The following is a 23,436-nucleotide window of genomic DNA, read 5'->3' on the forward strand; positions in this document are numbered from 1 at the left end:
GATCCAGCAATATATGGAAATAAATGACAACAACAACACAAAGCCCCAACTTCTGTGGGATGCAGCGAAGCAGTCTTAAGAGGAAAGTATATAGCAATCCAGGCATATTTAAAGAAGAAAGAACAAACCCAAATGAATAGTCTAACATCACAATTATCAAAATTGGAAAAAGAAGAACAAATGAGGCCTACAGTCAGCAGAAGGAGGGACATAATAAAGATCAGAGAAGAAATAAACAAAATTGAGAAGAATAAAACAATAGAAAAAATCAATGAAATCAAGAGCTGCTTCTTTGAGAAAATAAACAAAATAGATAAGCCTCTAGCCAGACTTATTAAGAGAAAAAGAGAATCGAAACACATCAACAGAATCAGAAACGAGAAACATCACGATGGAACCAACAGAAATACAATGAATTATTGGAGAATACTATGAAAACCTATATGCTAAGAAGCTGGAAAACCTAAAAGAAATGGACAACTTCCTAGAAAAATACAACCTTCCAAGACTGACCAAGGAAGAAACACAAAATCTAAACAAACCAATTACCAGCAAGGAAATTGAAGCAGTAACAAAAAAACTACCCAAGAAAAAACCCCCGGGCCAGATGGATTTACCTCGGAATTTTATCAGACATTCAGAGATGAAATAATACCCATTCTCCTTAAAGTTTTCCGAAAAATAGAAGAGGAGGAAATACTCCCAAACTCATTCTATGAAGCAAACATCACCCTAATACCAAAACCAGGCAAAGACACCACCAAAAAAGAAAATTACAGACCAATATCCCTGATGAACGTAGATGCAAAAATACTCAACAAAATATTAGCAAACCGAATTCAAAAATACATCAAAAGGATCATACACCATGACCAAGTGGGATTCATCCCAGGGATGCAAGGATGGTACAACATCCGAAAATCCATCAACATCATCCACCACATCAACAAAAAGAAGGACAAAAACCACATGATCATCTCCATAGATGCTGAAAAAGCATTCGACAAAATTCAACATCCAAAGGCCAGATATGATAAACTCACAGCCAACATCATACTGAACACTGAAAAGCTGAAAGCTTTTCCTCTGAGATTGGGAACAAGACAGGGATGCCCACTCTCTCCACTGTCATTCAACATAGTACTGGAGGTCCTAGCCATGGCAAGTAGACAAAACAAAGAACTACAAGGAATCCAGATTGGTTAAAGAAGAGGTTAAACTGTCACTATTTGCAGATGACATGATATTGTACATAAAAAACCCTAAAGACTCCACTCCAAAACTACTAGAACTAATATCGGAATTCAGCAAAGTTGCAGGATACAAAATCAACACACAGAAATCTGTGGCTTTTCTATACACTAACAATGAACGAATAGAAAGAGAAATCAGGAAGACAATTCCATTCACAATTGCATCAAAAAGAATAAAATACCTAGGAATACACCTAACCAAGGAAGTGAAAGACCTATACCCTGAAAACTATAAGACACTCTTAAGAGAAATTAAAGAGGACACTAACAAATGGAAACTCATCCCATGCTCTTGGCTAGGAAGAATTAATATTGTCAAAATGACCATCCTGCCCAAAGCAATATACAGATTTGATGCAATCCCTATCCATTACCAACAGCATTCTTCAACAAACTGGAACAAGTAGCTCAAAAATTAATATGGAAACACCAAAGACCCGAAATAGCCAAAGCAATCCTGAGAAGGAAGAATAAAGTTGGGGGGATCTTGCTCTCCAACTTCAAGCTCTACTACAAAGCCACAGTAATCAAGACAGCTTGGTACTGGCACAAGAACAGAGCCACAGACCAGTGGAACAGAACAGAGACCCCAGATATTAACCCAAACATATATGGTCAATTAATATATGATAAAGGAGCCATGGACATACAATGGGGAAATGACAGTCTCTTCAACAGATGGTGCTGGCGAAACTGGACAGCTACATGTAAGAGAATGAAACTGGATCATTGTCTAACCCCACACACAAAAGTAAATTCAAAATGGATCAAAGACCTGAATGTAAGTCATGAAACCATAAAACTCTTAGAAAAAAACATGGGCAAAAATCTCTTAGACATAAACATGAGCGACTTCTTCATGAACATATCTCCCCGGGCAAGGGAAACAAAAGCAAAAATGAACTAGTGAACTATATCAAGCTGAAAAGCTTCTGTACAGCAAAGGACACCATCAGTAGAACAAAAAGGCATCCTACAGTATGGGAGAATATATCTGTAAATGACATATCTGACAAGGGGTTGACATCCAAAATATATAAAGAACTTACACACCTCAACACCCAAAAAGCAAATAACCTGATTAACAAATGGGCAGAGGATATGAAGAGACAGTTCTCTAAAGAAGAAATTCAGATGGCCAACAGACACATGAAAAGATGCTCCACATCATTAATCATCACAGAAATGCAAATTAAAACCACAATGACATGTCACTTCACACCAGTAAGGATCACCACCATCCAAAAGACAAACAACAAATGTTGGCTAGGTTGCAGAGAAAGGGGATCCCTCCTACACTGCTGGTGGGAATGCAAATTAGTTCAACCATTGTGGAAAGCAGTATGGAGGTTCCTCAAAAAGCTCAAAATAGAAATACCATTTGACCCAGGAATTCCACTTCTAGGAATTTACCCTAAGAATGTAGCAGCCCACTTTGAAAAACACAGATGCATCCCTATGTTTATCGCTGCACTATTTACAATAGTCAAGAAATGGCAGCAACCTTAAAGTCCATCAGTAGATGAATGGATAAAGAAGATGTGGTTCATATACACAATGGAATATTACTCAGCCATAAGAAAAAAAAAGATCCTACCATTTGCAACAACATGGATGGAGCTAGAGGGTATTATGCTCAGTGAAATAAGCCAGGCGGAGAAAGACAAGTACCAAATGATTTCACTCATATATGGAGTATAAGAACAAAGAAAAACTGAAGGAACAAAACAGCAGCAGAATCACAGAAGCAAAGAATGGACTAACAGTTACCAAAGGGAAAGGGACTGGGAGGATGGGTGGGAAGGGAGGGAGAAGGGTGGGGAATAAGAAAGGGGGCCTTACGATTAGCATGTATAATTGGCGGGGGGCATAGGGACAGATGTGCAACACAGAGAAGACAAGTAGTGAGTCTACAGCATCTTACTATGCTGATGGACAGTAACTGTAATGGGGTTTGTCGGGGGGGACTTAGTGAAGGGGGGAGTCTAGTAACCATAATGTTCTTCATGTAATTGTAGATTAATGATAATAAAATAAATAAATAAATAAATAAATAAAAATGTTGGGAGTAGCATTCCTGCAAACAACCAAATGAGCAACAATTATCTAAGGAAGTATTTATTAAAAGAGGAAATATCAAGACTAGCAAAGATTTAAAATTCAATTCAATACTAGAGATAAAGGTATGGGAAAGCTGGTACTATCAAATTCAACTAATAGCAACAGCTTTGCAATAGTTATTAAAATTATAAAAACTCAAAAAAAAAACATTACTCATTCTTTATCTGAGATTCAAATGTAATTGGGCATCCTGTTTTTTATCTGGCAACTCTACCAGGGAAGCGATGAAGGCAGGGAATGGAGGTGTCAGCAGGCGTACTCAGGGAACAAAGCGGCATCTGGACTCTTTTCAGGTCAAGCAGGAAGGCAGAGATGGACCCTTACCAGGGAACCACAGGGAGCCCCAAACCCACAGCAACAGAAGAGCCTGACCTCAGACTCCCCAGACCCTTAGGGAATCTTCAGCCTGAGGCCATATCAATTCCCACTCAAGTAAGTGGTAATTATTAACAGGAATAAGGATAAAATGATAAAAGGTGAGAGTAACTACCAGGTACTTAAAAAAAATCTTGTTCTTTAATTTTGTAATCCTCTATATAGGAGATTGTAACCCATTAAATCACTGTTTTAATAAAGGACAGTATTTTCAAGGAAATAGTAAACACGTAACACAGAGGTTTAATGCCATTCTCTTCTACCTGGAAGCTGTTCAGCGCAGCAGTTGAGAGTGCCAGCTCCAGAGGTCAAGTGCCCAAATTCAAATCCTGTATCCACCACTAGCTGCATGACCTTGAGAGGCTACTCAGTTTCAACTGACACTGAGATAATAGTATCTACTTTGCACAGTTGTGAGGAATAAATGAGTTAATACGTCAGAAAAGTGCTGAACATTTAGTAAATGCTCAGGAAGTGGGCTTTAAAAATTTGTTTGTATATTTGTTATTTTTAGCCTCCACCATCATCATTCATGCCTAGAAAAAGGTGGAAGATTGCTGGTGTAAAGGCCAGGGGGCCCTGGATGGCCACTGTACTGGGCGCCATGCCCCCCTTCTCTTCTCTGCCCAGCACCAGTCATCCTCCTCCCCTAACTACACTTGAAACCCTGACCTTGAAATGTTGTCAAGCGGCCCCAGGTCAGATGAAAAGAGACTGAGGGAGACAGGTAAGACATTTATACCCACTTATCCCTCCTTGTTTATGCTCTGGTCATCCAAACCTTTCTGGAATCAGGAAAACTACCTTCATCTCTCATCTAGGCAACAGTAAAGCCATGAGCTGGTCTCACTACTTCCCCACTCACCACCCCCTCCTAGTCTTTGTTTACAATTGCCAAAGGGATCTTCGAAAAACATGAACAGGACCATATCACTTCCCTGCTCAAAACCGTCCCAGTTTCTTATCACAGTTGCAATGAAAGCCCTGCATGTTCTGGACCTTCTCTGCCTCTTCTGTGTTATCCCCTAACACTTTCCTCCTCCCCTGGAGCCACACCAGCCTTCTTTCTGTATGTCTTTCAAATATTCCAGGCTTATCCCTGCCTCAGGGCCTTTGCACAGCTATTCTCTCTATTCTCCCTCCAGATCTTCTCATGGCTGTTTCGTAACATCACAGTCTCATCTTGACTGTCCCCTTCTCAGGAGCCTACTCTCACATCCAAAAGTTACTGCCATTGTTTCTTTTCTTCAAATTTCAAATTACTACCTAAAATTCTCTTGTTGATCTTTTTTATCTTGTCTCTCTCACTAACTTGTCAACTCAGACTCATTTGTTGATGCTGGGACCCCAGCACACAACATGGTGATTGGCATGCTGCAGGTGCTCAGTAAATAACTGTTGAATGAATGACTCTGAAAGAACCCCAGACCAAAGACTCAGCCAGGCCACTAGCCTATGTGTTCCTCCCTGTCTCTGGGCCTCAGTCTGTTCATCTGTAAGCAATGGGATCAGGCTAGATTTTATTTGAGAGTCCTGCCAGCTCTGACATACTATGTTTCAGGGATCCCCAAAACAGAGTCCCAGATGCATTTTTCTGGAACCCTGGAAGACAGTTCAGCAGTGCCCATATATCAAGGCTAATTCCATGGGAAGCTAAGGCTGGCTGACAGCTGCCTTGTCTTTTACTTACCAATTAGGTGTACTTGTTCCTCTTCCCTGGATGCTGTCTCCTGCAGATCTGCAAGCAATTTGCTGTTCACCTTGATGATATCGTTGATGTTTGAGAACAGGATGTCCAGATCTCCCTGGGGCAGCTGGAAGGAACAAGAAGCCTTGGGAGGTTACTAGGAGTTCAGCAGAGTGACTTTATTTGCTGGCCGTGGGGAGCAGCCCAGAACACCCACACCTTCAGGGTCCTATCGCTCTTGGGAAGACTGCCCTGGTGGAGTAATTTCATTACTTTACAGGAAGAGAGGAAGAGATGAAATACTTAGCACAGAAGGAAAGCTGAACTGGGTTTTTTTTTTTTTTTTTTTTTTTTTATTGAAGGGTAGTTGACAACAGTATTACATTACATTAGTTTCAGGTGTACAACACAGTGATTCAACATTTATATACATGATAATTCTAGGTACCAGCTATCACCATACCAAGTTGTTACAATATTTTGACTATATTCCTTATGCTATACATTATATCCCGGTTACTTATTTACTTTACAATTGGAAGTGTGTTTATATATATATACTTTGTGAGGGCATCTCTCATATTTATTGATCAAATAGTTGTTAACAACAATAAATTTCTGTATAGGGGAGTCAATACTCAATGCACAATCATTAATCCACCCCAAGCCTAATTTTCGTCAGTCTCCAATCTTCTGATTGAACTGGGGTTTTATACTAGATCTGCTGGCACCTATCATTTTTCTTTTCTCAGTTTCCCCATCTGGCATATAAGGGTGAGAAGTTGGACTTCCTTCCAGCTCTGACTTATTTGTCACATATCATCATTACCTCATTACCTTGAGATGTATTCTGAACTCCAGCCCTTATTAACTGGCTAACCACTGCTAAAAAGGATGCAGGACATATGTATGTGCAAAGGCATGTGTGTGTGTGTGTGTGTGTGTGTGTGTGTGTGTATGATATACAATCCTATGTATTGCCTTGGATATACAATCAAGTGGGAAAAGCTAACTGTAGAAAAATACAGAGTATGCTCTTATTTTTGTGAAAATAAGTAACTAGCTTTCTTTACTTAATGCCTACAGAGAAAAATCCTAATTTCTGGAGCATAAAAGACTTTAACCTTCTACATTACGTACTTGAGCATTTCTTTCATTCAAGAACACTAATTCAATGAATATTTCATTCATTCAAGTCCACTATTTATGTATTAAGAACTGAGATATACTGTACTAAATAGTCTTTACCCTTATGGAACTTACATGCTAGGGGAATCTTGAAATTTTATAGAGAAAGCCTATATTATTTCTGAAATCAGGGGCAAAAGAGATGTAAAATGAACACTAAAATAGAAACACATCATGTGAGAATTCCTCCATGTTACTGCCCTCCAAATGAGACAATTAGAATGGAGGTCAGTTTAAGCAATCTGTTCTAAACTTGATAAAGGGCTATTTTATTCAATAACTCACTTAGTTCTCTGAGGTAATTATTTCTCTCCCCATCTAACAGATGAATACACTAAGGCTCCAAGCTGTTAAAGGCTTTGCTGCAGGTTGCATAGCCATCTCCTCAGGAACAGAAGTGGGGTATTAGAAGCTGGGGCCCACATTTCCCCCCACAAAGACAGGCTGTGTGTGGCCCCATCCAGGTACCTGCTGCAGACGGCTCCTGATATCTAAGGCACAGAGCCGGAGCATGTGCACGTAGGAGACCTCGGTGTCCATGAGCTCCCTGACGGCCAGCCTCTGATGGAGCAACGACCTATCCTCAGAGACCTGATCTTCCCCATCCGAACTTCCAGTCCTGGAGGACGGCTCATCAACCCCACATTCAGCCATGGCAGCAGGTTCTGGGAAAGACAAATGAACGCATTCCAACTCACTTCCAGGGGCTCTTTTGGGACATGCTGTCTCTAACCCAAACAAGTATTCATCAGGTGGGCTAAATACATTTTTAGCTGCGTACAAAGTCAAGATGGACTGTGTATTACCATTTGTGGGCAGTATCTGGGCAATCTTAAAACGTAGAAGGAAGCTAAGATAATTGCTGACATTTTAAATTCATTTCCCAGGATTCAGATCATGAGCTTGCCTAGCTTTTCTTCTATTTTTTTTCCCCTGCTCTTGACCCAGATTTCTTTATGTGATTCAGTGAGTCTCTGTCACCCTCTGTCTCCCACTGGTTCCTTCCTCTGCACCCCCACTTTCTTGTTCAGGCCTTCCTGCCTGTCATCAGGATACTTCCACAGCCTCTAGAATCTTCTTTCCAAACCCAAACTCCACACCCATCCTTTGTGGCCCTGCTTCCAATTTAAACTTTCTGAAACAAAGCTTGAGATCATGGCACTCCCTCCTGTGAGACGTTTCCCTGCTGTTCCAGCCTGGTTTTCCCCTTCAGAGGCAGTACTCTGGCGAGACAGCTCTCTGCTTTTCTCTATATCCGCAAGGTCATTTCCTGCCTCTGTGCTTTTGCACCTGCCATGCCCCATCCCATGTCTGTATCCTCTGATGGACATCTCCTCATCGTCCCTCCCAACCAGATGGGCTTTTCTTCTCTGAAATTCCCACATTTTTATCTCTAAGTTTAAAAAGTATAAATGAGAAAAATGAAGGGAAAAAATAAGTACAAATGGCAATACTGTGGACAAGATGGCCTAAAAAACCTCCCTCCTACAAAACGCCTAGAAATGCTGCATCAGCTATAATAAACTTCCTTTTAACTGCATGGCGGGGCCTGCCACAGAGTAAAGGAAATCAGCAGGGCCCCAAAACAGAGGGAACTGAAAACCATGACAGGAGCAGCTGGGCTGACACAATGGTGGCCCAAAGTGGACAACTGGGCAGGAAAGAGGGCACTGTCAAGTTTGGTGGACCAGGGACTTGAGTGTTGGGGCCTAGGCAGGAGCAGGAGGCAAGCTCCTTCACAGAACTGTGACCCCCAGGGACTCTAGGAAAATGGTGGATCAGAAAAAAATATCCCCCTCCCACCCACCCACCCACCCAGAAGATGACAAAGATATTTCTCCATCTTGGCTTGGGTCCTGTGTGAGGACAAAAAGTCTCTGGAAATTCGTAACAACAGGCCTGCCTTCACTGGGTTTTTCATTCAGACTAATACTATGCATATGGTCCAAGTAATCCAAAGTTGAGAAATTAACGAAAAAAGTTCTGTACTAAATGCTATTCTGAGTGCCCATAGGATAAATAAAATGTCTCCAGAAGAAAACATCCTTAACCTAGGCCACATGGTACTCCAACAAATTATGCTGTCCTGAAGGCGAATTTAAAATCCAAAATTACAAGAACTCCATTTAAGTGAGCAAAAGCAGAAGCAATAATTCGCAGGATTAGACCCCAAGAACATCAGATAATCAAAATATCAGACAAACTATAAAATAAGCAGGAAAAGGAGACATTATATAAAAAAATTAAGATCTGTATAATTTTTAAAAGAACTTCTGGAACTTCAAATTTTAGCCTTTAAAATTAAAAACTGAATAGACAGATTAAACAGATACCTACCAAAATGAACTAAGAAAGGGGTAGGTGGATCTGAAAAAATTATCCAAAGTGCTAAAGAGAGAGAAGCATGGAAATTTGAAAGAGAATTTAAGGGATCTGGATATTGAAATATGGAAGTGCATGGATCAAATCTGAGCTCCTAGAAGGCAAAAATATAGAGAGTGAGGAGAGGCAGTGTTTGAAGAGACAGGACAAGAACTGTCCAGAATCTATAAAAGACATGACTTCTTAGATCCAGTAAGTACAAGTCCCAAGCAGAATAAGTAAAAAAAAAAAAAGAATTATATTTAAATATGTTGAGGAGAAACTGAAGAACCTTAAAGGCCTAGAGAAGTTATCTCGTATGTGCCTGTTCTCAGGAAACTATAAAAGAATGTGCTCCACCAAAATAAATAAATAAATAAAGAGGAAGACACAGGACATGGGAAACTGGTGATCTAATACAGGAGAGAAACTGAAGAAATCCCTAGGACAGGTGAATGGAAATCCTAGGATTGACTGTTGGCTCCAGGCAGACGGCAAACAGACTGGACCAGAGTACTTCACAAAGTATTAGAATGTCTTGAGAACTGATTTACTGAATTGGTAAAGAATATGGTGTTTATTTAGGGACAATCATACAAATAACATCAAAATGAAAAAACAAACCAACAAACACAAAACAATTGTTATAACAAAAAATTGGGCAGAAAAGATAAAAGTTATTACATGTTACTACTTGGTTCAATTACAAATTAAATTTATACACAAAACAATAAAAATGATCTAATTAATATTATATATAACTACACTTGGGGAATAGGGTAATGGGAAGGGTGTGTATGTGAGGTGGAAGGGGGATTTAAAAAAATAGCTAAATCTTCATCTTCATAGTGGAAAGTCAAAGAACAACGCCTAAACCAACAGCTCAAGAAGTAGCACTCCATGTATACTATTTAAAGACATAGAGGGAAATACTAAAATAATCAGCTAAAAATTATAGAATTGCCTGGTTGTGGCTGGAACGGGAAGGAAAGTGAAGAGGCCAGGCTGTTTTTCTTTTTTTTTTTTTTTTTTTTTTTCAGGCTGTTTTTCTTAACAAATATTATAGAATTACTTGTTCCTGTTTCTAAAAGCAAATGGAACTATCCATCTCTTTAAATTATATGCTTTAATAGGTTTTATATGAACTAAAAACTAAATAAGAAGTGAGAGTTCCTCAGTTTTGCTAGAGATCAATGTTCAAAAATAAATCACATTGTATATAGATCAACAATATTAAAAGTGCAATTTAAAGAATGATAATAGCACATAAATATTTAATATAATGATAAATATTTATTTCTCCAAAACTTTCTGAACAGAAGATGCACAAGAACTGTATAAAGGAAATTATAAAACTTTATTAAAATACATTTAAAAACTAATTACAAGAAGGAATATACCATGTTCATGCATAGGAAGACTCAATATCATTAAGATAAAAATTCTTCCCTGATTCAATACAATTCCAATAAAACTCCCAACAGGGTTTTGTTTTGTTTTTGTTTTAAAAATGCAAAATGAAAATAAGATTCTAAAATATATATGGAAGATTAAAAGGCAAAGAATGGCTAAGGCAATTCTGAACAACAAGGTCAGGAGACCTATCCTATCAGATATCTAGATCTACTTGAAAGCCATAATAATGAAAAAGTATAGTATTGACATGGGGCAAACATATCAGTGGAACAGATTAGAGAGTGCAGAAATAGGCCACAGTAAATATGGAACTTGATATATGACATAAGTATCATTGTAAGTCTCTGGGAAAAGGATCGCCCATGGGATAATTGGCTTCCCATGTAGAAAAACTAACAAATGCAATCCCACATCATACCCTAAGTAATCTTCAGAGAGATAAAAGACCTAAATGTTAAAGGTGAAACTCTAAAATTCTTAGAAGAAAACATAAGAAAATATTTTTGTGCTCTCCATATGGAAAAGATTTCTTCAATAAGGCATAAAAGGTACAAACCTCAAAAGAGAAGATTGATAAATCTGACTAAAATAATCCTGAAATGTTCTGTTTATCAAACAATTCTACAATCAAAAGGAAAAGAGAGGCTTCCAACCAGGAGAAGATATTTGCAATGAATGTAACCTGCCAAATTTTAATATTCAGACCATATAAACAACTTCTATGAATCATTAAAACAAAGCAATCTAAAATACAATTGACAAAGGATATTGTTACAAATACAGTACTTTGGTTGATTCAGTGTCAGTTTTGACCGCCTCCTATTAGGTCTTGTTGTAATACTGTAATACTGCAACTGGAGAGCTAAAACCCAACCTCCCAGACTCCTTTGTAGGCAAGTTTCCAAGATGTGCTTTCAGCCCCACCAATCACGTGATTTCATGTAAGCCCTGAGTTTAAAATGAGTTAAGAAGGAAGAGAGGTGGTTCTTGTCCATTTAATGGGACAGGCACTATATTGTCTGAAGTCAATGGTTCTGGCAGTAGACTGTGGCTGAGGTTATGGAATCCTGAAGCTAATAGCAGGGACAGTAGCTACCCAATTGTCCAACTTTCTGATTGTTGCAGAGATAGCAGTATCTTTGGAGGTTCATTCCTATAGTATTGCTCTAGGATTCATTCCTAGAGGCCTGTTCTGTGGCCTACTTGTCCAGCCCTGCCACTAATTTAGAAAGCACTTAATATCCTCTTTTAAATCCCTTACTGGTTAATATAGAATGATTGTTGCTATCTACAAATAAACTCTGGCTGACACAGGTATCAATGGATAATTCACAAAAGAAATTTAAATGGCTTATACATAAATGAAAAGATGCTCAATTCACTAGTAACTAGGCAAATGTGAATAATTAAAATCATAATGAGGTACCATTTCTTGCCATCATATTGGCAAAGTATAAAAATAAAATGTTGATAATAGGAGGGAATGTAGTAATCTTGTGGTTGCTCATGTGATTGTATATCAATGATACCTTAATAATAAAAAAAGAGAATTATTTTAAAAAATTAAAAAATAATAAAATAAAATGTTGGTGACACTACAGGTGAATGGGAAATCTTATATACTGATAGGATAATGTAAGTTGTTGTAATCACTCTAAAGAGCAATTTGGCAATAAGTAGATTAAGTTGAAAATGCACACCCCATCATGCCAAGCAGTTCTACTCATAAAATACATCCTGCCTTCAAGAAACTTCTCCACATATATGGAAGGAATGTAGACAAGAATGTCCACTGCAGCACTCTTGATAATAACAGGAAATTAGAAACAACATAGATGTCCATCAACAGGAGAGTAGATAAATAATTTGTAGTACGTCCATATGATGGAATTCTAAAGAGTGAAAATGGACAAAGTATATAATCATATACCAATATCTTCACAAACACAATTAAGAAAAAACAAGAAAGGCAAGTCCCAGGAGGGTACATAGAGTATAACACTATTTTTTAAAGTTTAAAATACATAAAATGATTAGCACACATAACATGGGGGGGGTGGCACAGGGAAGGCAGTATAGCACAGAGAGGACAAGTTGTGACTCTGTAGCATCTTGCAACGCTGATGGACAGTGACTGTAATGGGGTACGTAGTGGGGACTTGATAATGGGGGGAGTCTAGTAACCACAGTGTTGCTCATGTGATTGTATTTAATGATACCAAAAAATATGTAAAACAATGTCAGATATTGTCTAGGAATATATACACATGTGGCACTGGTATTTCTAATCCTGAAGTGATTAGAAATAAATTCAGAGTAATAGTAACCTCTGGAGAGGAAAGCAGAGGAATGGAATCGGGGAGAGTATCAAAGGGGACTTAATGGAATCTAAGTTTTTTGTTTTGTTTCAGTTAAACTTTTTATTTGGAGATAGAGATTCACATGCAGTGGTAAGAAATAACAGAGGTTCTGTGTACCTTTCCCCAATTTCCCCAATGCTAACATCATGCAAAACTATGGTACAATATCCAAGCTGTGATACTGACACTGACATGTCAGTAATATGGCACAGTTCCATCACGAGGACCCCTCAAGTTGCCTTTCCACCCACTTGGCACGCATTTCCATCTCCTTCCCATCCTTTGCCCCTGGCAACAAGGGATCTGTTCTCCACTTCTATAATCTTCTCATTTCAAGAATGTGTGTAAATGAAATCATACAGTGTGTAATCTTTTGGGACTGACTTTTATTCAATCAGCATAATTCCTTGGAGATTCATATAAATTGTTGCATGTCATCAATAGTTCATTGCTTTTTATTGCTGAGTATTTGAGATGTTACTTTTTTATTAGGATATTGTATACACTCTCATGAATGTTTCACATGAAAAATAATGTGGTTACTACATTCACCCATATTATCAAGTCCCCCCCACACCCACTGCAATCACTGTCCATCAGTGTAGTTAAGATGCCACAGACACACTATTTGCCTTCTCTGTGCTACACTGTCAGCCCCATGACCCCCCACACCATGTGTACTAAACATAATACCCCTCAATCCCCTTCCTGCCTCCTTCTCCTCCCACCCTCTCCCATCTCTCCCCTTTGGTAACCGCTAGTCCCTTTTTGGACTCTGTGAGTCTGCAGATGTTTTGTTCCTTCAGTTTTGCTTCATTGTTATACTCCACAAATGAGGGAAATCATTTGGCACTTGTCTTTCTCCACCTGGCTTATTTCCCTGAGCATAATACCCTCTAGCTCCATCCATGTTGTTGCGAATGGTAGGATTTGTTTACTTCTTATGGCTGAATAATATTCCATTGTATATATTTACTTTTTTTTTTCAATTTTTTTATTAAGGTATGATTGATATACACTCTTATGAAGATTTCACATGAAAGAACAATGTGGTTACTACATTTACCCATATTATCAAGTCCCCACCCATACCCCAATGCAGTCACTGTCCATCAGTGCAGCAAGTTGCCAGAGATCCACTATGTCCCTTCTCTGTGATACACTGTTCTCCCCGTGATGCCCCACACCATGTGTACTAAATATAATACCACTCAGTCCCCTTCTCCCTCTCTCCCCACCCACCCTCCCACACCCCTCCCCTTTGGTAACCACTAGTTCATTCTTGGAGTCTCTGAGTCTGCTGCCGTTTTGTTCCTTCAATTTTGCTTCATTGTTATACTCCACAAATGAGGGAAATCATTTGGCATTTGTCTTTCTCCTCCTGGCTTATTTCACTGAGCATAATGTCCTCCAGCTCATCCATGTTGTTGCAAATGGTAGGATTTGTTTATTTCTTATGTCTGCATAGTATTTCATTGTATATATGTACCACATCTTCTTTATCCATTCATCTATTGACGGACACTTAGGTTGCTTCCATTTCTTGGCTATTGTAAATAGTGCTGCTATAAACATAGGGGTGCATCTGTCTTTTTCAAACTGGGATCCTGTATTCTTAGGGTGAATTCCTAGGAGGGGAATTCCAGGGTCAAATGGTATTTCTATTTCTAGTTTTATGAGGAACCTCCATACTGCTTTACACAATGGTTGAACTAATTTACATTCCCACCAGCAGTGTAGAAGGGGTCCCCTTTCTCCACATCCTCACAAACATTTGTTGTGTGTCTTTTGGATGGTGGCCATCCTAACTGGTGTGAGGTGATATCTCATTGTGGTTTTAATTTGCATTTCTCTGATGACAAGCGATGTGGAGAATCTTCTCATGTGCCTGTTGGCCATCTGAATTTCTTCTCTGGAGAAGTGTTTGTTCAGCTCCTCTGCCCATTTTTTAATTGGCTTATTTGCTTTTTGTCTGTTGAGGTGTGTGAGCTCTTTATATATTTTGGATGTCAATCCCTTATTGGATACGACATTTATGAATATATTCTCCAATTCTGTAGGATGTCTTTTTGTTCTATTGATGGTGTCCTTTGCTGTACAAAAGCTTTTTAGTTTGGTACAGTCCCACTTGTTTATTTTTGCTTTTGTTTCCCTTGCCTGGGGAGATATTTTCATGAAAAAGTTGCTCATGTTTATGTCCAAGAGATTTTTGCCTATGTTTTTTTCTAAGAGTTTTATAGTTTCATGACTTACATTCAGATCTTTGATCCATTTTGAGTTCACTTTTGTGTATGGGGTTAGACAATAATCCAGTTTCATTCTCTTGCATGCAGCTGTCCAGTTTTGCCAACACCAGCTGTTGAAGAGGCTGTCATTACCCCATTGTATGTCTATGGCTCCTTTATTATATATTAATTGACCATACATGCTTGAGTTTGTATCTGGGCTCTCTAGACTGTTCCATTGGTCAATGGATCTGTTCTTGGGCCAGTACCAAATTGTCTTGATTACTGTGGCTTTGTAGTAGAGCCTGAAGTGGGTGAGTGTTATCCCCCCAGCTTTATTCTTCCTTCTCAGGATTGCTTTGGCTAGGTGTGGTCTTTTGTGGTTACACATGAAGTTTAGAACTATTTGCTCTAATTTGGTGAAGAATGCTGTTGGTATTTTGATAGGGATTGCATTGAATCTGTAGATTGCTTTAGGCAGGATGGCCATTTTGACAATATTAATTCTTTCTATCCATGAGCACAGGATGTGTTCCCATTTATTGGTATCTTCTTTAATTTCGCTCATGAGTGTCTTGTAGTTTTCAGAGTACAGGTCTTTCACTTCCTTGGTTAGGTTTATTCCTAGGTATTTTATTCTTGTTGATGCAACTATGAATGGAATTGTTTTCCTGATTTCTCTTTCTGCTAGTTCATCATTAGTGTATAGGAATGCAACAGATTTCCATGTATTAATTTTGTATCTTGCAACTTTGCTGAATTCAGATATTAGATCTAGTAGTTTTAGAGTGGATTCTTTAGGGTTTTTTATGTACAATATCATGTCATCTCAAACAGGGACAATTTGAGTTCTTCCTTGCCAATCTGGATGCCTTCTATTTCTTTGTGTTGTCTGATTGCCCTGGGTAGGACCTCCAGAACTATGTTGAATAAAAGTGGGAAGAGTGGGCATCCTTTTCTTGTTCCCGACCTTAAAGGAAAAGCTTTCAGCTTCTTGCTGTTAAGTATAATGTTGGCTGTGGGTTTGTCATATATAACCTTTATTATGTTGAGGTACTTGCCCTCTATACCCATGTTGTTGAGAGTTTTTACCATGAATGGATGTTGAATTTTGTCGAATGCTTTTTCAGCATCTATGGAGATGATCATGTGGTTTTTGTCCTTCTTCTTGTTGATGTGGTGGATGATGCTGATAGATTTCAAATGTTGTACAATCCTTGCATCCCTGGGATGAATCCCACTTGATCATGATGGATGATCTTTTTGATGTATTTTTTAATTTGGTTTGCTAATATTTTGTTGAGTATTTTTGCATCTATGTTCATCAGGGATATTGGTCTGTAATTTTCTTTTTTTGTGGTGTCTTTGCTTGGTTTTGGTATTAGATTGATGCTGGCCTCATAGAATGAGTTTGGGAGTATTCTCTCCTCTTCTACTTTTTGGAAAACTTTACAGAGGATGGGTATTGGGTGTTCACTAAATGTTTGATAAAATTCAGCAGTGAAACAATCTGTCTGGTTCAGGAGTTTTCCTCTTAGGTAGTTTTTTGATTACCAATTCAATTTCCTTGCTGATAATTGGGCTATTCAGATTTTGTTTCTCCCTGGGTCAGCCTTGAAAGGTTGTACTTTTCTAGAAAGTTGTCCATTTCTTCTAGGTTATCCAGTTTGTTACCATATAATTTTTCATAGTATTCTCTAATTCTTTGTATTTCTGTGGTGTCTGTAGTGATTTTTCCTTTTTCATTTCTCATTCTGTTTATGTGTGCAGACTCTTTTTTTCTTGATAAGACTGGCTAGGGGTTTACCTATTTTGTTTATTTTCTCAAAGAACCAGCTCCTGCTTTCATTGATTCTTTCTATTGTTTTATTCTTCTCGATTTTATTTACTTCTTCTCTGATCTTTACTATGTTCCTCCTTCTACTGACTTTGGGCCTCATTTGTTCTTCCTTTTCTCGTTTTGTTAATTGTGAATTTAGACTCTTCATTTCGGATTCTTCTTCTTTCCTGAGGTAGGCCTGTATTGCAATATACTTCCCTCTTAGCACAGCCTTCGCTGCATCCCACAGATTTTGTGGTGTTGAATTATTGTTGTCATTTGTCTCCATATATTGCTTGATCTCTACTTTTATTTGGTCATTGATCCATTGATTAGTTAGGAGCATGTTATTAAGCCTCTGTGTGTTTGTGGGCTTTTTTGTTTTCTTTGTGTAATTTATTTCTAGCTTCTCAGTTACATTTGTGATGTGAGAAGCTGGTTGGTACAATTTTAATCTTTTTGAATTTACTAAGGCTCTTTTTGTGGCCTAGTGTATGATCTATTGTTAAAAATGTTCCATGTGCACTTGAGAAGAATGTGTATCCTGTTGCTTTTGGATGGAGTCTTCTGTAGATGTCCGTTAGGTCCATCTGTTCTAATACGTTGTTCAGTGCCTCTGTCTCTTTGTTTATTTTCTGTCTGGTTAATCTGTCATTGAAGTCTCCTCAAATGAATGAATTGCATTCTATTTCCCCCTTTAATTCTGTTAGTATTTGTTTCACATACGTAGGTGATCCTGTGTTAGGTGCATAGATAGATATTTATAATGGTTATATCCTCTTGTTGGACTGCCCCCTTTATCGTTATGTAATGTCTTTCTTTATCTCTTGTTATTTTCTTTGTTTTGAGGTCTATTTTGTCTGATACAAGTACTGCAACTCCTGCTTTTTTCTCCTATTAGTTGCATGAAATATCTTTTTCCATCCCTTTACTTTCAGTCTGTGTGTGTCTTTGGGTTTGAAGTGAGTCTCTTGTAGGCAGTATATAGAAGGGTCTTGTTTTTTTATCCATTCAGTGACTCTATGTCTTTTGATTGGTGCATTCAGTCCATTTACATTTAGGGTGGTTACTGATAGGTATGTACTTATTGCCATTTCAGGCTTTAGATTCATGGTTACCAAAGGTTCCAGGGTAATTCCCTTACTATCTAACAGTCTAATTTACCTCACTTCATACGCTATTACAAACCCAACCTAAAGGTTCTTTTTTTTTTTTCCTCCTTTTTCTTCCTCCTCCATTCTTTATATGTTAGGTATCATATTGTGTACTCTTTGTCTATCCCTTGGGTGACATCTGTTTAGCCTTAGGAATTCCTCCATCTATAGCAGTCCCTCCAAAATGCACTGTAGAGGTGGTTTGTGGGAGATAAATTCTCTTAGTGTTTGCTTATCTGAAAATTGTTTAATCCCTCCTTCAAATTTAAATGATAACCTTGCCAGGTAGAGTATTCTTGGTTTTAGGCCCTTCTGCTTCATTTCATTAAACATATCATGCCACTCCCTTCTGGCCTGTAAGGTTTCTGTTGAGAAATCTGATGATAGCCTGATAGGTTTTCCTTTGTAGGGGATCTTTTTTCTCTCTCCAGCTGCTTTTAAAAGTCTGTCTTTATCCTTGATCTTTGCCATTTTAATTATTATATGTCTTGATGTTGTCTTCCTTGGGTCCCTTGTGTTGGGAGATCTGTGCACCTCCATGGCCTGAGAGACTATCTCCTTCCCCTGATTGAGGAAGTTTTCAGCAACTACCTCCTCAATGACACTTTCTATCCATTTCTCTCTCTTCTTCTTCTTCTTCTGGTATCCCTATAATGAGAATATTGTTCCATTTGGATTGATCACACAGTTCTCTCAATATTCTTTTATTCTTAGAGATCCTTTTTTCTCTCTGTCCACATCTTCTTTGTATTCCTCTTCTCTAATTTATATTCCATTTACCATCTCTTCTACTACATCTAATCTGCTTTTAAATCCCTCCATTGTATATTGAATTTCTTAATGATTGAATCTCCATCTTAAATTTGTTCCTGACTTCTTGGATATTTTTCTGTACTTCCATGAGCATGTTTATGATTTTTATTTTGAACTCTCTTTCAGGAAGATTGGTGAGTTCAGTTTCATTCGGCCCTTTTTCTGGGATTTGTGAGGTTTAGATCTGAACCAGGTTCTTTTGAGGTTTCATATTTCTATGTGGCGCCCTCTAGTGCCCAGAAGCTCCAGTCTCTGGAGCTGCTCAGTCCCTAGAGTGAGGTTGGGGATCACAGGGGAGCCGCGCTGCTGTCTGGCGGAGGAAAGAGCTGTTTCCTGATTCCCAGCTGCAGTGCCTGTCTCCAGTGTCAGAGCCAGTGGGCCGAGCACACAGGTGTAAGCCTCTGTGCTTCGCCTCTCTACCTATTGTAGGCAGGGCCTCCCTCTGGTTGGCCTGATGCCTGCACAGTGACTGCCAGTTTGTGAACCGGTGCCGGCAGGCCAGGAGGGAGGCTCAGCAGGCTGTGTGTCACAGTGGGGGGCCTCATAGCTGAGTAGCCAGCCAGGGGGGTGGAGCACCCGACCTGCTGGGCAGAGCACACCCAGACAGCCTTGTCCACCTATCTCTTCCTCCGCACAGCAAGCTCCATGAAAACTCCCCCCTTCAGCAGCCCTCTAGCTGCTAGGAAGCCTCTCAAACTGCCTGCCTTTCCTCTGACACAGAGCAGCCGGACATGGATCCTGTACTCCACAAATGGCCAGAATATGTCTCTCAAGCACGCTGCCTGTCCCAGATCCCCAACCCCACCAACCTCCAGAGCACCACCCAATGTAGGTTTCTGCTCCCAAAGCAGATAGCTCTCCAGGGCTAGGTGTTCAGCAATCCCAGGCTTCCACCCCCTCCCCACTCCATTTCTCTTCCTCCCACTGGTAAGCTGGGGTAGGGAAAGGGCTTGGGTCCCACCGGATCAAGGCTTTGGTAAATTACCATTTCGTGAGGTCTGCTCTGTTTGTGAGGTCTGTATGCAGTCTGGTGCAGCCTTCTTTCCTGTTGCTGTTTTAGGGTTAGTTGTATCAACTATATTTTTGTACTATATGTGGTTTTGGGAAGAGTTCTCTGCCTCACCTCTCATGCTGCCATCTTGAATCCCTGAGATGTTATTTTTAACAAATGAAGTGAATGTGGCAAAATGTTAAAATATAACAAAGATATGTGGTAAAAACATGAAATATCATGTTGTATTGCTCTTATGTTCTTTTCTGGATGGCTAAGATATTTCCTAATATTTAAAGTGCACACATCCAATTTAACCTCAGGTTATTTAAGGCTATGTTTCATCTTCTCAGTCAGACACTAAGCTCTTAGATGTAAGATGAGAACCCATTCATCTTGTTTCTTCCTCTGCGCCTCACAATACTGACGATTAATACATATTTGCATACATACATGGTTCTTTTGAATGTATTAGTAGCAGTAGAAGTTTCTGTCCTGGGCCATAAGCACTGACCTGGGGATCAGATAATATGCAAACTGAGTGTGTGGAGAGGACAAGGTTATTCAGAAGGCAAAGGGCCCAGAAAGATCCTGGAATGCATCTGTCTGATGCACAGCTCTATTCCAGCTCCGGAACACTGCCGTGGTCTGCTGACCTGCCCCTGGCCTGAATCGCTGACACTCACCACCTCTGCATAGCCTTTCTGGAAAGATGCCAATAGGATTTCAGGAGAGCTACCCAGGTTACACCATTAGAACTATTGCTAAATAAACAAAAAGCATAAATAAAACTTAATAAAGAACTGCTGAATATTTAAAATAGCATTAATTTGCACTTAGGTTAATTGCCATCTCGACCTCCAAGCAGGCCTGGCAAAACCTCTCTATAGCAGCATTTTGTTACCTCTTACTTTATAGCCTATATAATGGAAAGAAACCCACTTGTATTTCCTTAAAAATATTACATATTATTTGGCAATGGAAAGGAATGAAGTACTGATAAATGCTACAACATGGATGAATCTTGAAAACATTATTTTTCGTAAAAGAAATCAGTCACAAAGGACTACATACTGTATGAGTTCTTTTATATGAAATGTCCAGAGTAGGCAAATCTACAGAAACAGAAAGCAGATTAGTGGTTTTCAGGGTAGAAATGATAGGGTTTGGGTTGTAGTGGCTACTGAGAACAGGGTTTCCTCTGGGGTGATGAAAATGTTCTAAATTCATTGTGGTGATGGTTGCACAGTTCAGTGAGTATACTAAAAACCATTGATTTGTACACTTTAAATGGGTGAATTATATCTCAGGAAAGCAATTTCAAAAAAATATAAAATATATCTAATACCTACGAGGGTGAATTCTTTTCCTACATACGTGTGTGTGTGTGCGTGTGTGTGTTTACATATATATATAACAATATTATACACAGCAGTAATAGCAGTGTAACTCCATTAAGGTTCCTGGACCTGATTCCACTGTGTGTGAGTACGTGGAAGGGGCTCTTCCCACAAATACTAATACCAAGCAATTCTCTAACACCAGCAGGGTGTCTGAGAATTCAACTCAATTCTGATGCTATCTGCCCGGGGGGCCGCACCAGATTCCCAGGTTAAAGACTCTGTCCTGGGAGCCAACATGGCGGCGTGAGTAGGACAGTGGGAATCTCCTCCCAAAAACATATATACTTTTGAAAATACAACAAACACAACTAGCCCTAAAAGAGAGACCAGAAGACGCAGGACAGTGGCCAGACTGCAGCTACACCAGCGAGAGCCCAGCGACTGGTGAAAGGGGTAAGATACAAGCCCCGGCCCGGCGGGACCCGAGCGCCCCTCCCCCCAGCTCCCGGCGGGAGAACAATAGGCAGAGCGGGAGGGAGACGGAGCCCAGGACTGCCGAGCACCCAGCCCCAGCCATCCGGGCCAGAGCGCAGACACAGTACATGCCCAGAGGGCCCTGGATACTGGGGGAACAGGGAGTAAGACCTCTGAGCGGGTGCTGAAGCTGATGCCCCTGTGACAAAGAAAAGCGGGGGCTTTTTGAAAGTCTTAAAGGGACAGGGACTTAACAGCTTGACGGAAACAACCCAGGTCACAGTACAGCAGCTGGAAATTACAGGGAAAACCGGGTGCACTAACCCCCTGGGCAACAGCTCTGAGACCCCTCACGGAGGCAAACAGTCAAGCAGCCCCCCCATCCATCACCCCACTGGGCGCTGCGAAAGCAGAGAAGCAGCCTGAGACAAATTCCGCCCACAGAAAGGGAAATTTCTCCCTCCCGGCCAGGCAAGACACAAAGACCCACTCTACATGCAATTACCCAACACAAGCCACTAGGGGACGCAGTTGCCCCAGTAAAGAAAGGCCAGTAGTAAGTGAAAATTTTGGCCCTCCCAGCTGAGAGTCAATAGCACCTGTCAACATGAAAAGGCAAAAAAATATGATCCAGACAAGACTAACCCAGACAGCTTCAGCATCTGCTACATCTTCCCCTGAGAAGGAATCTGGGGAGACAGATTTAGCCAGTCTACCTGAAAAAGAATTCAAAACAAAAGTCATAACCATGCTGATGGACTTGCAGAGAAATATGCAAGAACTAAGGAAGGAGAATTCAGAAATAAAACAAGCTCTGGAAGGACTTCAAAACAGAATGGACGAGATGCAAGAGACCATTAATGGACTAGAAAACAGAGAACAGGAACGCAGAGAAGCTGATGCAGAGAGAGATAAAAGGATCTCCAGGAATGAAAGAATTTTAAGAGAGCTGAGTGATCAATATAAAAGGAATAATATAAGAATCATAGGCATTCCAGAAGAAGTAGAGAGAGAAAAGGGGATAGAAAATGTCTTTGAAGAAATAATTGCTGAAAATTTCCCCAAACTAGGGGAAGAAATGGCCTCTCAGACCACAGAGGTACACAGAACTCCCATGACAAGGGATCCAAGGAGGGCAACACCAAGACACATAATAATTAAAATGGCAAAGATCAAAGACAAGGACAAAGTATTACAAGCAGCCAGAGAGAAAAAAAAGGTTACCTACAAAGGAAAACCCATCAGGCTATCATCAGACTTCTCAACAGAAACCCTACAGGCCAGAAGAGAATGGCATGATATACTTAATGCAATGAAACAGAAGGGCCTCGAACCAAGACTACTGTATCCAGCACGAATATCATTTAAATATGAAGGAGGGATTAAACAATTCCCAGACAAGCAAAAGTTGAGGGAATTTGCCTCCCACAAACCACCTCTACAGGGCATCCTACAGGGACTGCTCTAGATGGGAGCACTCCTAAAAAGAGCACACAACAAAACACCCAACATATGAAGAAGGGAGGAGGAGGAATAAGAAGGGAGAGAAATAAAGAATCATCAGATTGTGTTTATAATAGCTCAACAAGCGAGTTAAGTTAGACAGTAAGACAGTAAAGAAGCTAACCCTAAACCTTTGGTAACCACAAACTTAAAGCCTGCAATGGCAATAAATTCATACCTTTCAATAATCACCCTAAATGTAAATGGACTGAATGCACCAATCAAAAGACACAGAGTAATAGAATGGATAAAAAAGCAAGATCCATCCATATGCTGCTTACAAGAGACTCACCTCAAACCCAAAGACGTGCACAGACTTAAAGTCAAGGGATGGAAAAAGATATTTCAAGCAA

At 39.7% G+C, this 23,436-nt stretch overlaps 1 protein-coding gene across 2 annotated transcripts in view; it reads right to left on the bottom strand.

The window, feature by feature from the left end:
* ARHGEF37 (Rho guanine nucleotide exchange factor 37) overlaps positions 1-23,436 on the bottom strand; it is an 83,439-nt gene that overhangs the window by 47,515 nt on the left and 12,488 nt on the right. For both annotated transcript variants that reach the window (XM_057490877.1, XM_036881464.2), the window contains exons 3-4: positions 7,093-7,289; positions 5,440-5,563 (exon numbers count right to left, since the gene is read on the bottom strand). In XM_057490877.1, coding sequence (XP_057346860.1) covers positions 5,440-5,563; positions 7,093-7,289 — 321 coding nt within the window. The remainder of the gene's footprint in view (positions 1-5,439; positions 5,564-7,092; positions 7,290-23,436) is intronic.

The sequence above is a fragment of the Manis pentadactyla genome, chromosome 2, assembly GCF_030020395.1.
Source record: "Manis pentadactyla isolate mManPen7 chromosome 2, mManPen7.hap1, whole genome shotgun sequence".
NCBI classification, from domain to species: domain Eukaryota; kingdom Metazoa; phylum Chordata; class Mammalia; order Pholidota; family Manidae; genus Manis; species Manis pentadactyla.